Consider the following 17869-nt stretch of genomic DNA (forward strand, 5'->3'; position numbering starts at 1 on the left):
AGAGATCTTTGTTCTCCAACTGGAAGTGTTTAGCATCCTTCTTTGTCATTTGAGCATTGTGATGAAGGAGAGGGGAGAGAAGAGGCTGGTGTTTTCAACAGCACCAGGCTGCCTTCTGCTCTGTTTACTGTTAAGCGTAGACACATGATCTCCCTTGTACAGATGTCCTCAACCAGGGTACAGACAAATCGATTATGAAACACAGTCAGCTGAGCCTACGGAGTGTAAGCAACTTCTGAGCCCTAAAACTGACGACCCTCACATCACTGTGAGACAGTCATCCTCAAAACAGTCTTTCAAGGACCCCTTGAGAGTTCAGAGTGTAACAGTGCCTGACAACTTGACGATGTTGTGTCCTCTGCAGACTAGGAACGGGGTGAGTGGGAATTCCTGAGGCTGTTGGAAAAATTAACACATTAGGGGTGGAATTTCTGTCGAAGGTTTTCTGCCATGAGAAATCAAGGGTGGTGGCCCCACTTGGTGCTTAGAAGCTAGTTTACTCCAAGTCAGTCAATTTGCCACTGTGAAGTCATGTGCTCTTGTTGAAATCGTCCAATATGTCAACATTCATCTGACAGCTGTCACTTACCAGGCATCTAGAACTCCCTTCATGAACCTCTGTGCTAAAGGCTGATGTCTATCTACATCAAAGTCTTCTAAATTTATTCTCAGAGTGTAACTGTTACCTGCTATGTACTACCCAAGTCACTTTCTGTACCCTCCTGGGATCATTGTTAAATGGTATTTTCATATAGACCGACTTCCAGAAATATCACAATACCACGTGGCAAAAAAAAGCTGCCTTCCACTTCCCTGAGATTTTTAAAATAAATTATTTAATAAATAATGTTCACCGAAAACTGTCATCACTCTCTGAACCCTGCTGTAATGGATGCCAGCACTGAGAAATGCCAAGGCATGCCTTTGTCAGAATGCTGTTTGGGCCTCTTTGTCTGTGGGGAAAATCACTTGCTATCAGATTATCTATCATACCGATAACAACGGGAACTCAGCCCTTGATGTCATCATTTCCCAAGTAAATGTTAAAGAGATACTCATATGCACATAAAAGCTTTTAACCCAAAGCTTAAAGGAACATGAGGAGGAAGGAGTACGTAGAAGTCCATTTCCAAGATGTGAATTATCTGTACATTAGGATATAGGAAAGCACTGAATGTTTCTATCATGGGGATGTAATCTTATATCCACAACTCCAAAATCCTCACAACTTTGTTCATACATTAAGTCCAAACTCAATGTGATGTATAAATCTGAAACTTTATATAAAGTATTGCTACATTTAATTACTTGGTGATTAGCTATTTTCTTTAATTAAAAAATTTTTGAAACAAACCAGGCCACTGGGCTGAGGAGATTTCAGATCTCTGTAAAGCTTTTTAAAAGGTCGAATTTACAAGAGAATAACAATTTTATGCAAGATTAACAAATGTAGTCTGTTGTGTTTTCATATTAGGATATTTCACCAAATTTTGCAGTATCCAAGAAAACAAATAATAAACAGTTTGGGATATGATTTTATTATAAAGGGTTTCTAAAGAGTAGAAACGCTTGCAAAATGCACTACTCTTGTTCTCTTGGCAGGGTTGATGTGCTCTGGGTAGTCTGTGAACTCTTAGCAGCTCACCAGACTAATGATGAAGTTCTTACTAGTCTAAAAGGGCAGATTCCTGTGAGAGTGAGTCATACAACATGCAAATGTTGGTCGGCAGGAAACCACAATGCGACTAGAGGGATATCCATTTTCCTGGAATTTAGTCTCTATATGCTATCCATACTCAAGAAAAACCAAAAGAGATTATACCATTTTATTTGAATTCAGAATTTTTTAAACTAAGTCCAATATGGACATTTTACTGGATATAAGTTCACCAAGACTAAAAAAAATGTTTTATTAATCATGTGCCAACAATGATAACAAAACTAACCAATGGTCTTAAACCTTCATACAGTCGTGACCACAGTACAATGGCTTGCTACACACTCATTGTAACAAGTTCCAGGACAAGAGGTGAATAACATGGAAAGTAAGGGTTCAAACAACTTTTTGCTCTTGAACTATATTGACATATAAAAAAAGAGTACAAAATACACATATAAAATTGCAGGTAGTCCCTGTTTGGAATGCTGAGGCAATCTGGTTGCTGGTGAAGTAAAGTAGTGCATACTACTTGTTCAAAAAGGCATTTGGATACAACATAGCTGGTTTCTGGTTAATTAAATTAGGTATATATGAAGGTTTGTCTTTTGAAGCCTTTTAGTGGAAAAATATTTTTAATCACTAATTGCTTTGGAAATTGATTTGCATAAAGTGGCTCAGTGCTTAAAAGCATCTTTAAACTTAGTTGTAATTATCAGTGAGGCAAGATGGCAACAGCAGATGTTAGACATCAGGAGGGGAAATTGCAAAATGTTATTCTCCACGCAGCATTTTCCTGCACTTTGAAATTTATTTCTGTAACTTTTCTGGTTTGGACAAACAAAGGCAGACTAACTTTCAGATCTAAATGAGTGTGGGATATCATTTAATTATTTTCATTTTAGCTTGCTTGTTTTGCAAACTATTTCCATAAGGATCGACCTTGTTGAAATCTCAGTCATCAGACATATACTGAAAATCCCCAGTAATGGGGAAGGTTCTATGGAGATCCTCCATGAAATTACAATATTAATATGAATACAGAAATTATAGAATTATACTTCTGCGTGTTACTTTTGTTGGATAGAGAACTTTACATTCTGTATGACTTGCAACTCCAACCGTCTAGATCAATACTGTGGATCTTGTCTCTGTCTTTCATAATTTCTTCAAATTATTTAGGAGAGTATGGTAAATAATATATAAGCATGTACATTATCTTGGCTTTTTATAAATTAAAAGCCAGTCTCCCAGGTACTTTCTGAAATGTACCCCCCTACGCTAACTGTGCTTGAGCAGAAACTGGAGTCGATCTGTCAGCGTGTATTCTCCACGGTGTGTGTGTGTATGTGTGTGTGTGTGTGTGTGTGTGTGTGTGTGTGTGTGTGTGTGTGTTAGTATGAAAAGGAACTTCCTATACCTTGTCACCATAGAGTTCCAAATGCTGTCTCTATGGAGTTGATCATGCCAGAATGTGGTCAAGGTTAGCCTAGCAAAAGAATGAAACCGACCTTGTTCTGTGCTTTTAAAAGAATTCATGGAACTGATGAATGATAACGTTGAAAAATTAAATGCTGAGTGAAACTGCTCTCACACAAACAGACCGTGTAGTGCGCGTTGAGCATCCTATCCATGTGAAGCCTGCTCATACAGCCCTTGGCAGGAGAGTCTTCATGGTCAGGAGGGCCATTCCTGGTGTAGGTTTCGGGCTAAGTCTCTGATTATCCTCGGAATTCCTTTTGGAGAAATGTCTGGACATATATTTGTCTTTGAATCCATTCCACAAAGTAAGACACATTGCTGTACACTCCAGGCCCCAAAACCTTGGAAAAGCAGACGGAACCCCACGAAGTCAAACCAAATAATGTCCACTGTCCTCTGGGGCGCTCGCAAACCAGAGGCCCACCACTGTCTCCCTGCAAAGAATAGCAACTGTTGTTAGTCATGGCCTTTCAGAGGTCTAGTGTGAGGTTGCCATCCTAAGGGTGCCATAAAGCCCAAATCAGCTTAACTGAGTTGGAAAATCTCAGCAAAGTTTTCCATGGTAAGTCTGAGAGGGCATCTGCTTTCCACTGTACAAAGAGAACTTTCCAATAAACATGATGGATTCTGAGCTTTAAAGGGATTGATACAATTTGTAAAAGGATTTTTATTCTGTCTTGTTATGAAGCCAGAAGAATCTCAGTGACTTCCTGCATATAACAGAATGTCATAAAACATTTTAAAATCCCTTTATGCATCAAAACTAATTATCTCAACAATTTTATATTTTAAGTTGGATTGATCTTATAAAAGTAGGAAGTACCCAAAATGGAAAATGAAAACATCCCTCCACTAGTCAGTTGTACAAAATATTCCTAAATGAACCATCACGAATGCCACTTAATTATGTTAGGATAATGACAAACTTGGTTTATCTCTGCTTCGTAGAAAATCTGAGAAGTCTGATCACACCAAAGCGGCAGAAGAGCAGTGTGGCAGACCCACTGCCTGCTCCTTTCTTGCCAGCTTTGTGTACTTGCCCATTTGAACCCCAGAGACAGTTCAGCACAACAGACGATGGTTGTTGATGTAGATGTAAAGGCCCATCCCTACACTGCTTAAAAGGCATGTTTTGCAGATTGCCATGGCCATACACCCTGTCTGAGGCTGGGAGCAGTGACATTGGATGGGTTCGTAATCAAATGAGAGGAAGTGTCAAGTAATGTCAGGGTGGTCACAATGGAGACAGAAGTCATTTCACACACTATGGGAGCCAATGTATGTCCTATCTAGCGATGTCCTCTGGTGTCCCCCTACTGCTTAAGGCAGTGGATTTGAAGCTGTTGTTTCCTTTTGCCTCTGGTACTTAGGCTCATCCTAGCCACCAAAATGATCAAAGGAGATGGACTGACTCAAATGTCCTCCAGGCAGTGATCAATTTTCACAGTGTTCCTCAGGGATTACACATGACTTGTGGTCAGCCTTGGAAGCTCACCAAAGTCGTAAGGGGATCCTGGTCACTTGCAGAATTGGAAGGCAGCTTACCATGCATGAGTCCACGGTGCCGGACTCGTAGCCAGCACATATCATCCGGCTGGTGATGGTCTTCATGTCAAAATAGGACTGGCATTGCTGCAGAGGAATAATGCGGACTTCCCCCTCCTGCAGCTTAAAGGGCACTACATTCAAAAAGAAGAAAATGCGCAAGAGTATAGAAGTGACCAGCAAAATACAAAATGGACAATATTACAAGAATATTTTCATAACACCTAGGAACCACATCTTTCCTCTTAGATATAACCTCAAGGTGAAGACTAGTTTGGAACCTAAATATTTTACTTACAATGTTGGTAGCAATCATTTAGTGAAACTTTATTTATTTATTTTTTTTTAGTGAGGCCGACTGTTTAAATAGAAGGTTCTCAACCTGTAGTCCCAACCTTTTACCCCTTTACAGAGTTGACTATCAGATATCCTGCATATCAGATATTTACATTATTATTCATAACAGAAAAATTTATAATTATAAAGTAGCAACGAAATAATTGTATTTAGGGGGCTCACCACAAGATGAGGACCTGTATTAAAGAGTCACAGCGTCAGGAACATTGAGAACCACTGGCTTGTATTTTCCCCTTGTTGTGTGCTATGGAAAAACATCAGCTATGATGATGAGAAGGGGGACATCAAAGCAGGGCTTCTAGTTCAGCATAGCTGCCCTCTCTAGGGTTAGAGAAAACTTGCTGACCCTCACAGGGAGGGGCCCAGCTCACACGTGCTCCTGCTACCCTTGTTCTGATGTGGAGCCTTTTATCCTAGAGGCTGTGACAGAAAGATTTCAAAAGGACAATATCATTTCTTACTTACAATAGATGGAAGATGTGGTTTCTGTCTTGCTTAAAGTTTCTCAAGAATAATAGTAGCTGTCTTCAAGCAAAACATCATAAATTTTACTTGCACATTCTAAAATATCCTACAGGTTGTTCTTTGAAGCAATGATGGGGGAAGGAGTGCTGATAATAGTCATCATTTGGGAAAAAATAAATGTGATGCAGGACACGCTTAACAAGTCACCAGAAGGCTGAAACCGAGCACAGCAGTCAACACTATACTGCACACTAGGGTAGACAAGGCTCATGCCAGCAGCATCTTCTGGGCTAAAGGGCGTTTCCTCTGTGTGACAATCTTGTGTATTCTGGGATCCTCTCATTCTTTGTGTGGAGACTGGAATGGCTAAGGTCAATCTGAGCTTCCAGAATGAATTCATTTGCCTGTTCATGGTATCCCCTCACTGCCACGTATGCTCTGTGGTACCCTATTACTATGAGTTTATATAGATATTTTGTAAAGAACACAAATAGGTACTATGAGGTATATTACACTCATTTTGTTACAATAATAATCATGGTTTTTTTAAAAGTAACCTGTATAGGAATGGTGGCATTACAAAGCAACATTGCCTTCAAAATTCTTACAGGAAGATCCTCATGAGTCATTGATGTCTATAAACATTTCCTTCCCATCATTTTTTCAGCCATATAGAAAAGAACTTAGCTGAAAATAAATCAGACAAAGTTTCAAGAAGGAAACAAGTTTCTTTAAACTGGTGTTCTTACAGTTACTACCAAGGTGCTAGGAGGCTAATAGTCACCATCATTCAGAGATACATGGCCTGCTCCTGCAGCTGTTGTAACAAGTTGTTGACTCAGTTCTTATTCTAAACCTTAAGTAAGTCAAACTACAAGCAAATGCCCTTTAGAGAGGTCAATAGTAAATGGTAACATTTTTTCTATGTGTTTTCTGTTTAAGTTACTTTTTACAAATCCTAATTTAAACAAATTTAAGTAATAGATGTGATGTGTATCATGACTCTTTATAGAAGGATGTGCTGTGTATATAGATAAGAACAAACCAATTGCAGAATTGGAAATGATCGTATCTCTTGACTGTAGAAATGGGCTTGCCTGATTATTCCATACAGTCTTTGAGAAATTCTGCCAAGAGAGAGCCAAAGCCATTGCTTGCTAGGGCAGTGTGCCTGGCAGGTCTCACCTTTCATGGAAGGTCCAAAAGATTGGTAATAGCTCCCTAGAGAAAGAGTCAGAGCAATTGCATGTTAGGTGGACAGGCCTATGTGCTATGATGGATTGCTCATCCTTGCAATTGGCTCAGAAGGGAGAACATAGCACAGTCTAAGTATTCACCCTGTGTGGCTGTGTTTTTACAAGTGAAATAGGAAACCATAGCCAAAGGCCAGAAGGAACCCTAGTGCTTTTCATCTCTGAGTTCAACAAGCAATCGCAGGTGACCCTGGCTTACTTTTGTTGCCCATGTGGCCCCAGCCTGTGATATAGCAGTACGTGTCTGGTTCTAGAAACTCCTCCGGGCTGGGTAAGCAGACAGGTCTGACGTAGCTTGTCTCATTGATATCATCGCTCAGCTCCACTATGCTGATGTCATAGTCCACCACCGCTCGACTGTACCGGGGATGTAGCACGATGGTCTTCACAAAGCGGGTCTGCATGAAGACTGATGGATGGTCCAGGTTGTTTATGCCAAAAACCACTTTCCACACGTCAGCGTCCTCTCTCCTAAAACAGTCCAAGAGTACCTTCAGCTCCATCTGCTTCCATTGCACACGCTTTTAAAAGTAATTCTGTATATAGACAATGGCTACTCCTATCCCTGTCCCCTAGTACAGTCACTTAAGAAGTGTCACACAGTGACCTGAGGCATGAATAGCTGAGTGCTATTAGGAAGCAAAGCTCAGACGTCTTTTGTTATTCCTTTAATTAATTTTTATCTGCTTGTTTTGTTTTGGTTTGGTTTGGTTGTTTGTTTGTTTCAAGACAGGGTCTCTCTGTGTATCCTTGACTGTCCTGGAATCACTTTGTAGACCAGGCTGGCCTTGAACTCACAGAGATCCACCTGCCTCTGCCTCTCCAAGTGCTGTGATTACAAGCATGCACCAAGCCTGGTGATTAAATATTTCTTAAAGTATGGGATGCTTCACAAATTTGCCCATCATCCTTGTGCAGGGTTGTGGTGCTAATCTCCCATGTATTGTTGCAATTCTAAGTAGCAAGCGCAAAGCCTTCTTGAGTAGGGTCTCCTTTTTCCTCCCTTTCTTTTTTTTTGGGGGGGGGGTGTTTGTTTGTTGTTTGTTTAGTAGACCAGGCTGGCCTTGAACTCACAGAAATCTGCCTACCTCTGCCTCCCCAAATGCTGGGATTACAGGCATGGGCCACTGCACCTGGCTGAACAGGATATTGCTGAAAATAGAATTTGTGTGGTCCTTGGAGCAATTACCTGACATTTTATTGACTTGTTTATAATACAGGAATGGCAATTAAAAGTTAAGAGAGAGAGAGAGGGGAGCAAGGGGGAGTGTTAAAAAAACGGGGAGGAGGAGCCAAGGGGGGCAGGGAGGAGCCAAGGGGGGGAGGGGGAGCCAAGACTAAAAGGTCCTTCCAAGAAAGAACAAATATTTCAGGGAAGGTTCAAGTGTTCAGGGACACTATTTGTAAATTTCAAGGTCAGGGTTTTAAACGCCCACTTACAAACCCCAAAGGCCAATCTCAGGTTGCATTTTGGAAGAGCATTTGTTATCAATAGTTTAGACTATTTTACCTTAAAATTAGCTTTCTTCTACAAATTCATTGGTCTTATCAGGTTTTAGAACTCCCTCCAATCTCGTGGGTTGCTCCCCAGACCCTGCTCATGTTTTTCTTCTGGGTCTCTCATCCACCCTCTTGGTGTCAATGTTCACATGCTCTGAGACCCCTCTTTAGTATTCTCTATGCATTCCACACTCCCTCAATGATTTCTCGCAGCCCAGTGGTTTTAAATACACCATACCCTGGTGACTCCTGAGAGTATATCACAAGCTAAGTTCTCTGACCTAGGTCACAAACTTGACCCAATAAACACACTCAATTGGTTGGATAATAGCCAAGACCTGTAAAGGGTGGTCTACATGTTTAAGCATTCAAAATTTTTAGAAATCAAATACTTCCAGTCACCAGTGACTAACTGAACCATTTATCTCTTAAGCCCACTATTGAAGGCAACAGAAAGTCCTCTTCACCCCTCCTTTCAAGTTGTATCCTCAACCTTGCTATTCTACCTTCCCTACTGTTCTCTGCTTAGGAACCTGCTTTAATGTCCTTCTCATGGTTTTCATTGATAACAGTGGCATTCAGTGTTAGTAGGTCTACTTGTCTGCTCTCTATAGTGCCCTGTCCCACTCACACAGAGTTTTATATCAGGGAAAACAAGAATTATGTTAGTTACTTTCACATTGCTGTATCCATACTACAAACACAGCTTAAGAGAAGGCAGATTTCTTTCCGTACATAGTTTCAGAGGATTTCAGTCTGCTATTGTAGGGTAGGCATGGTAGCAAAGGCATGCGGTAAAAGTTCCTCACAGTATCACAGTTCAGAAAGCAGAAAGCAAGGGTGAAGCCAGAGGCCAGGCTATTACAGCCACAGGCCATCCACTTCTAGACCCCAACTCGTAAAGAGTCCACAGCCCTCCAATACAGCACTTCAAGCTGGAGGGGGGGGAAAGTGTTAGCTTAGTTTCTCTACAAGCAACATGATGGAGAAAGTTTTTCAACTGAGGTCCCTCTACTCTAGCTTATGTCAAGATGACAAAAAAAGGTACTTACTTTAAATTATTTCTAAAGCATTATTAGTTGACTCCAAACATGTAAACAAGGTCTTTTCTTAATGACTTCTTGCCCTCCTCTTTTTACAGACCCTTGTTGTCCAGAGTGGACAATGGTCAACGTTGTGGATATTTGTCGGATAGTAGAGTTAAGGGGCTAGTCTTTATGTGGACACTCCCCAATACTGTGATACAAGGAACTAGCAGGGGAGACAGAGGCAGGCAGATCTCTGTAAGTTCGAGGTCAACCTGGTCTAAAAAGTTAAGTCCAGGCTACACAGAGTAATCCTGTATCAGAAACAAACAAACAAACAAACTTCTGGTCAAATCAGCTGAAGTAGATTGATTTCATTATGTAAACCAGCTATTTATTATGCCAGACTAAACATGGAATCATTTGGAGAGATATTGAACTACCAACCACTTCTTTAGACATCTACCTAGTCATTTGATTGGAAATTAACATGGGAAGGCTCTCCTGGCTTTGGTAAATAGTCAAGCTCAATTCAGTACCATTAGATCTTTTACCCAAACTCCACTAAACAGCTCTATACAGCTCATGTATTCTGTCCTCTTATGATTTGTGTTAAAGAAATGAATGTCAAAACTACAAAAATGAGGCCATGGATTGGATACAATTGATACAGATAAATTAAAATTTTTCTAGGCCAAGCACTTTGCTAGAGATTACAAGTCAGAAAAGCATGACTTCTACCTAATACATATTATAGGATCAAGAGAAGATGACCAATTCATGAACTGACTATAATAAATTTGGAGGAAGTGTTATGTCCTGGGCATGACAAGATAATTTTGTTTTATTACATAATGCTGCCATTCAAAGGGCATGCCTTGCCTCCTGTCTTCTTTCCTCCCTTTCCCCAGCTTTTTGTTCCTTATTTCTTCCTACTCTACAAGAGTAAATTTACATAACCACTGAGGACATGCCATATTCACATGGAATGTTATTGTTTAAGACATCTGAAACCAACAATATTTTTTCAGATTGATTTATGAAACATTTCATTAGACACTTCTGATCCCAGAACCACAACAACTTAGCTCTAGTTGTTGCAGAAATTCATCCTCTACTTCAGTCGTAAGCAATATTTAAAGTATTTTAAAGTAATTTAACATTCTTAATTATTTGTTATAAAATGGAATAACATCAAAATTCAGTATTTAATTGTATTGGGGATAGTTTAAAGCTAACAGTAAAACACAGAGGTCAATAAGTCCAAAGACTTTTACTAACTTACATTCAGTAGTCTTGCTACACAGATGAGCATCCTTACAGCATTAATATCCACCAAGAGCAAGAAAAATGGCAAAGTAGGTAGAATTGTTCCTTTCTGTTTTGCTATGCATATAATATAAAATATAAAGTGCTTCTTATTGTTTTTACTTCACAACTGCAGAAAAAGAACCAAGAAAGCCGAAAGGGCTTTCTGAAGCAAAGGAGAGGTGTATGAGTGGCAGGTTAATTTCATTATGTAGACCAGTCATTTGTGTGCCGTGGTCAACATGATGGAAAGTGAGTCAGGAATGAGGGCAGAGACAGCCCTGTCTCTAGGTGGACAAGGACAGGAGGAAAGAATTCTAGGAGAGTCAGTCCCCACTCTCCACTCAACTGTGGAGAATGACCTGTCCATTGGCTAGATCTGGGTAGGGGTTCAATGTTTACTGCACATACAGTCCTTGGCTAATGCCATAGTTTGAGCAGAACCCCTGGGCCCAGATCTGTCCCCATATTTGACCACGTCCCCTGGATGGGGAGGCCTGGTGGCACTCAGAGGAAGAATAGCAGGCTACCAAGAAGAGACTTGATCCCCTATGAGCATATACAGGGGGAGGAGGTCCCCATCAGTCACAGTCATAGAGGAGGGGAGTAGGGGGAAAGTGGGAGAGGGGAGGAATGGGAGGATACAAGGGATGGGATAACTATTGAGATGTAATATGAATGAATTAATTAAAAAAGTGAAAAAAAAAAGAAATAGTAGCAGTAGTGAGATAACATGCATGTGTTGGGAGGGTCCATGGTGGCATTGGATGAGGCTGGCTTCCTTGCAGGCATATTTCAACCCTGACTAGTGCGGCTTGCCAACTACTCAGCTCGCCTTTCCTCGTCGGTGAAAGGAAGAGGGGAAAATCAAGTTATCACCAAATTTGTGGGCCTTTGTCTGTAGGCAGAGAAGAAAAAAAATAATTCTAGGCTACATGGATGCCACATGAATCTCCTATCAGTTAAAAAGTAACCAGTGACAAATACAAGTTAAAATCAGGATACGATGAGCCAAGCATATAAATGTAAAACCACAGCATTTCCCATTTGGACTCCAAATGTCAAAGCAGCATCAAAAAGTGCACCTTCTGTAGTGATACTTGTGCAAACACTCTCTGGGTCTAAGAGCCCAGAGGATTGCTCTGATGGCAAACTGCTTGCTTTATAAGCAGGAGGACCAGAAGTAGACCCCAGAATCCACACTAGGAGAAAACATGGTCATGTGCATTTGTAAACTAAGCTGGGAAGGGGAAGACAGGCAGCTCTAGTGAGGGTGGGGATTGCTGGTGAGCCAGCCTGCTCTACTTGGCAGGTTCCAGATCACTGAGAAACCATTTCAAGCAAAAGTGCATGACATTTAAGGAATGATACCAGAGGTTATTGTCTACCTGACACTCTCTCTCTCTCTCTCTCTCTCTCTCTCTCTCTCTCTCTCTCTCTCTCTCTCTCACACACACACACACACACACACACACACACACACACACACACACACACACACATATTCTTGGTCTAAGATCGAGTAAGGAGGCTCAGGTAAAACCAGCAGGCAGCCAATGACCCACAATGCAAATAGCTCAGGAAGCTGCTAGTTCACATCTTACTCCTTTCATTCTTCCTGCAGATATACTTCATTTCATGTAATTCACCTCTAAGGTCAAATGTATCCATGCTTATACTGTTACTGTATATGAATACACATGATAAAGGAGACATAGATGCTGTGATTTCAGTGTTCAAGCTCCCAGATATGAACTCTAGTGAAGGGAAGCCTTCACTGCAGCATCTACTTCTGGATGGAACAACCTTTCACTTTGGTTTGCAATTTGCCACACCTAATTCTGGTGCTTAGACATGAAAATATGACTTAATTATGTCATTCAAAAGCACCTTGGAGTTTTTATACTTTATAGTGTTGGAGATTGAACCCAGGGCCTTGTGCACACTAGCAAGCACTCTACCCGTGGCCGCCCTCCTCACTTTCATCTACTCACATTTATAGACATTTATCATCATTATATTCTTTTTATTGAAAAATAAAATCATTCATATTATATCTCAATTGCTATCCCATCCCATGCATCCTCCCATTCCTCCCTTCCTCATTCCCCTTCCCTATGACTGTGACTGATGGGGACCTCCTCCCCTTGAATATGATGCTAGGGTATCAAGTTTCTTCTTGGTAGTCTGTTATCCTTCCTCTGAGTGCCATTGGGCCTCCCCATCAAGGGGACATGGCCAAATAAGAGGCACCATAGTTCATGTGAAAGTCAGTCCCCAGTCTCCACTTAACTGTGGAGAATATTCTGTCCTTTGGCTAGGTCTGGATAGGGGTTTGATGATGACTGCACATTCTTGTCCTTGGTTAGTGCCATAGATCAAGCAGAACCCCTGGGCCCAGATCTGCCCATAATAGTGTTCTTCTTGTAGGTTTCTAGGACCCTTTGGATCCATCTATTTCTCTATCTCCTATATTTCTCTCACCTTAGGATGTCCTCACCACTATCCCATTTTCCTGGTAAGTGAGGACTTTCATGAGACATGCCCCTTAGCCTAGTGTCCAGATATAAGTGAGTATATACTATGTGAGTCTCTCTGCTTCTGGGTTAGCTCACTCATTATGATCATTTCTAGTTCAATTCATTTGTCCACAAATTTCAGACATTCCTTGTTTTTAATAGTTGAGTAGTATTCCAGAGTGTACATGTACCAAAGTTTCTTTATCCATTCTTCAACTGAGGGACATTTACACTGTTTCCATGTTCTGGCTATTATAAATAAGGCTGCTACATCATTATATTCTTTAAGACACAAACTATTCTAGCCTTTGTTGTTTCTAGTTTGGCTTTGACTACTTTATATGAAATATTTTACCAATTTAACAAAGGAAAATTGATACATATAATTAACAAGTATAATTAAATCCATCCTACATTACAAAACTTAACCCACCACAGCTAGCTGGTGGTCTAGAGGCAATTTGAAGGTAACTAAGTTTAAACTAAGCAAAACCACATCTTTGCTGTTCTAAAAATCTTAGGAAATTCTTCTTTTAACATTGTGCCCAGTCATTAGTACCATGAAATTATTGTCTTCAGAAAGGGAGCACAAAATTTAGCCTAGGGTTATTGATAGGGAAATGCAAGAAGATGTAGGTTATGGAAAAAGTGTAGCCACCACGAGGTCTAGCTCAGAGCCTTCCGCATCCTGGCACCAGCTAATCACTGCCCTATTAAAATGGATGATCCAGGGTATCTGACCTCCTAGCTGTTCAAGGAAAACCAAAAATGTAGGTTTTATGCAAAACACCCAGATCCAAAGGTTAAATAGAGGTTTTTAAAAGAAAATTAGATTCATAGTCTATATTATCCAATTGTGTAGGAGCTTTATAATTTTCCAAGTGTTTCTACGGATTATTGCAAGTGGTCCTCATCATATCTGCTATGAGAAATGTATAGGAATATGTCAAATGTATAGGAATAGGACAAGTCACATAAGTCATGGAGATGGTGATAGGAAGTAATGGGGTCAGAAAGCTGGTCCCTTGAACACCTACACCACACATTGTCTATTCAACGCTGAAGCAGAGAATAGCATCCATAGATGTTAGCTGAGGTGCTAGGAAAGAAAAGTTTGTCAGGTGGATGGAAAATCATTGTGGTATGATGGCAGATGGCAAAGGAAGATACTGTCTTGTTGAGTGTATATTCAAAGTGGGATGGAGGTCAGCCACCCGTGACCAGATTATAGAGAGTGAAGAGCTCTGTAAGGCAAGGACCCTGAAAAACTAAAAGGACTTACGCAGACTTCATACACACACACACACACACACACACACACACACACACACACACACACACGCATGCACGCACGCACATGCACCTTAGATCTTTGGCAGTTAGACTTGAGAGGATTGTGAAAAGGGAAGAAAGGAAGAAAGAAGATATAACAGGAGGGAGAGAGGGAGGGAAGGAGGGAGGGAGGGAGGGAGGGAGGGAGAGAGGGAGGGAGGGAGGGAGGGAGGGAGGGAGGGAAGGAAAAGACAGCATCATAATGTAGCCACCACAAAATCCCAAAGCCCACACAGCTAAGTAGGAATAGTAGCATTCCTCGTCTGTATTCTGCCATCACAAGTTATCACGGTATGAAGGGGAAAGGAAGAATCACCTAAAAATTTAATGTGACTACATATGGATCCAAGTACTGTGAAATTGGAGTCTGTCACAGAGTGGCAGGAAGCTACAGCAATTATCAAAATTCTTAGCTGTAAAATGAGTAGGCGTTTGTATCAAATGAAAAAAACATAGGAAACGGAAATGGCTCTTCAGTGAAATTACATGCAATCAGGGGGAGTGTGCTGTCGGTTACAGCTCATTTCAACTTAATAGGTGATAACTGGAGGCCAGCCAAGTGCTCCATCTCCCTGCTTCCACCTCTCCATTCAAGAATGACACGCAGCCGATATCCACAAAACTCATCTTCTAGGTGATTGATATGTGTGGGCTTAACACACTGTAGTACCGGCCTGATGTACAGTTCCAAACGTGGGAAGAGTTGGCGAGAGACTACTGACCCTATGTCTGTTCACTGAGGGACAGGAGGAATCAATAGCCATGTAAAGTAGGATGCTTATTACACATTTCAATGGACATCTTTTCTAAGCAGTCAAGTGTGTGTGTGTGTGTGTGTGTGTGTGTGTGTGTGTGTGTAGTAGTAGTAGTAGTAGTAGTAGTAGTAGTAGTAGTAGTAGTAGTAGTAGTAGTAATAGCAGCAGTAGCAGTAGCAATAGCAGTAGTGGTGGTAGTAGTGGTGGTGGTCATAGTGGTAGTAGCAGTTGATGGTAATGGTAATTAGGAGAAAAGGTAAGATGGGCAGGAAACACAAACTTAAAATCTACTAACAGTATTTGTTATTTAAATATGTAACACTCAACACTCATATTTTCTCAAATAAGGCATATAATTGGATCAGTAACTAACAACACATAAGAAAGCCAGGCGGTGGGCCCTGGAACATTCAGTGGTGAAAATGGAAAAAGAAAAGAAAATGGTAGGTTGTGAAAACAAAATGTAAGCCAAAAGATCTTTCAGTATTCCAGAATAAAAAGAGACACAGTGATACAATGATAAAGCACATTCCAGTTAGCTGAAACGGAAAGCTCACTGCTGGCTTTGGCTAGGTGGAAGTCATTACCAAACTCCAGTAAGCATCATTTTTTGCTAGCCTTGATGACAGCACAACTATCACAGGCATTGAGGTATGAAAATGGAGAGGGTAACCACAGCAGACATTTTAGTGTCTTCCAATGGGCATTGACAAAAACAGACCAGTAGTTGAAGATGGAAGTGAAGGAAAGAGGGGATTTTTAAGTAAGTGTTGTTAAGGCACAGATGTGAGAGGAAAAATCCAGCTACCAGGGAGAAACTGATTCAGAGAAGAAATGATGTTGTTAGGAGTAAAGTCTATTCGAAACTATGAAAGGACATGACTGCTCTCAGTTAGAAGAGGCACACCCTTCACCACAGCAAAAGGCAAAATTGGAAATATGACCAGAGGTACAAGGAACATTGGGGAGCGAGGAGTTAGGATGAGATGAATGCAATGACAGCATCTCCACCATTCATGATATATGAGGTGAGAGCCATAGAGAGTAGTGGAGATTTATTGAGGCAAAAGCTGTAAAATAATTAACTGTCTCTTCAGGTGGACGCTGACTTTACTATCCATTTGTCCATGGCCTTAGCTAGATGCTCATTTGAGGCTCCTGATCATACATTTGACATGAGCTCAGTTAGCAATTGGATACATGATATTTTCCAACAATGCTCAATATTTCTGCCTCCGGTGTGGTGTACCAGAGTAGGAAGCAATGACACCGGAAGAAGTAAGTCTCTGTCTCTTCTGGTTCCGAAGGCTTCCCACTCGCAGACATTCTTTTCCTGATTAAACTTTGCCAAACTAAATTTGCCTAAAGTTTTCTTTTAATCAAAAGTTAAAAGCAGAAGGGGAGCATTTAGTATTGGAAATTCCAGAAACTATGAAGATTGCTTGGTAATTGGGGGCCATCTGTTATCTATATAATAAATATTTTGGTGGTAGTGGTGAGGGGAACATTAGAATGTGTCCAGAAGAGGCAGAGCAGTGGGGAGCATGGAGCCAGAATCTAATCACCTGGGAGTTTTTAAAACCACATTTGCTCACTCTTCAGTAATGCTGAGGATAGTGCTACATAGGAGGTGTGGGTCCAAGGCTGAGAATGTCTGTGTTCGTGAGCATTTCTAATGATGGCAATGTAATGTATTAAGTTCTGCCAGAAGATGAAATGGATAAATAAATTGTGAATGACTGACCTAGTTCATAAGCACCAAGATGAAGGTGTAGTCCTTAAGGATACCACACAGCTCTCAGTAACTCCCTTTTTGGGTGGATTATAAAACTGTCAGATCAGAGGAGTTGACAGTAAGGGCATGGTTTGCTCTGGGACAAATAAGAAAAGGAGCTTTCCCAACTTAGATCGAAAGAGTCTTGGTGATTATTAAAGACCCAATTGTTGTTGAAAGTCAGACATGGCATTAATCTTTGCTTCTTTCTTTCTTTCCTATCACCTATCTATCAATCAGTCTATCATTTTTAATTAAATTTATTTATTCACTTTAAATGCCAAATGCAGCCCCCTCCCCCCTCTCCCCCAGTTCCTACCCTTCCACTCTTTCTCCATTTCCCCCCTGCCCTCACCATCAGAAAAGGGGAGCCCACCCCATACCAACCCACCCCGACAAGTACAATTGCATCAGGACTGAGCACATCCTCTTCCACTAAGGCCAGAAAAGGCAGCCCAGCTAGGGGAAAGTGATCTAAAGGGAGGCAGCAGAGTCCATGTTGGATACAGCCCCTGCTCCACTTGTTAGGGGACCCACATGGAAAACCAAACTGCCCATCAGTTACAGATGTGTAGGGGGCCTAGGTCCAATCCATGCATGCTCTTTGGTTGGTGATTCAGTCTCTGTAAGGCCCCACGGGCTGAGGTTAATTGACTCTGTGGGGCTTCTTGTGGAACTCTTGTCCCCTCCGGGTCCTTCTATCCTTTCCTCACTCCTTCTATCCTTCCCTCCACTCCTCCATAAGACTCCCTGAGCTCTGCCTAATGTTTGTCTGTGAGTCTCAACATCTGTTTTGATCCTCTGCTGGGTGAAGCCACTCAGAAAACAGTTATGCTAGGCTTCTGTCTGGAAACATAGCCGAATAGTATTAATAGTATCAGAGGTTGGCTTTCTTTT

At 41.1% G+C, this 17869-nt stretch overlaps 1 protein-coding gene across 2 annotated transcripts in view; it reads right to left on the bottom strand.

The window, feature by feature from the left end:
• Positions 1 to 1469: 1469 nt before the first annotated feature.
• CORIN (corin, serine peptidase) overlaps positions 1470 to 17869 on the bottom strand; it is a 222320-nt gene continuing 205920 nt past the window's right edge. Inside the window, exons 20-22 of one of the 2 annotated variants that reach the window (XM_084760391.1) lie at positions 6959 to 7230; positions 4685 to 4818; positions 1470 to 3573 (exon numbers count right to left, since the gene is read on the bottom strand). In XM_084760391.1, the coding sequence (XP_084616517.1) occupies positions 3379 to 3573; positions 4685 to 4818; positions 6959 to 7230 (601 nt within the window). In that variant the 3' untranslated portion in view covers positions 1470 to 3378. The remainder of the gene's footprint in view (positions 3574 to 4684; positions 4819 to 6958; positions 7231 to 17869) is intronic. The other variant, XM_084760392.1, reaches the window with a different exon arrangement.

Source organism: Acomys minous (genome assembly GCF_964271855.1).
Source record: "Acomys minous genome assembly, chromosome: 15".
Classification (NCBI taxonomy): domain Eukaryota; kingdom Metazoa; phylum Chordata; class Mammalia; order Rodentia; family Muridae; genus Acomys; species Acomys minous.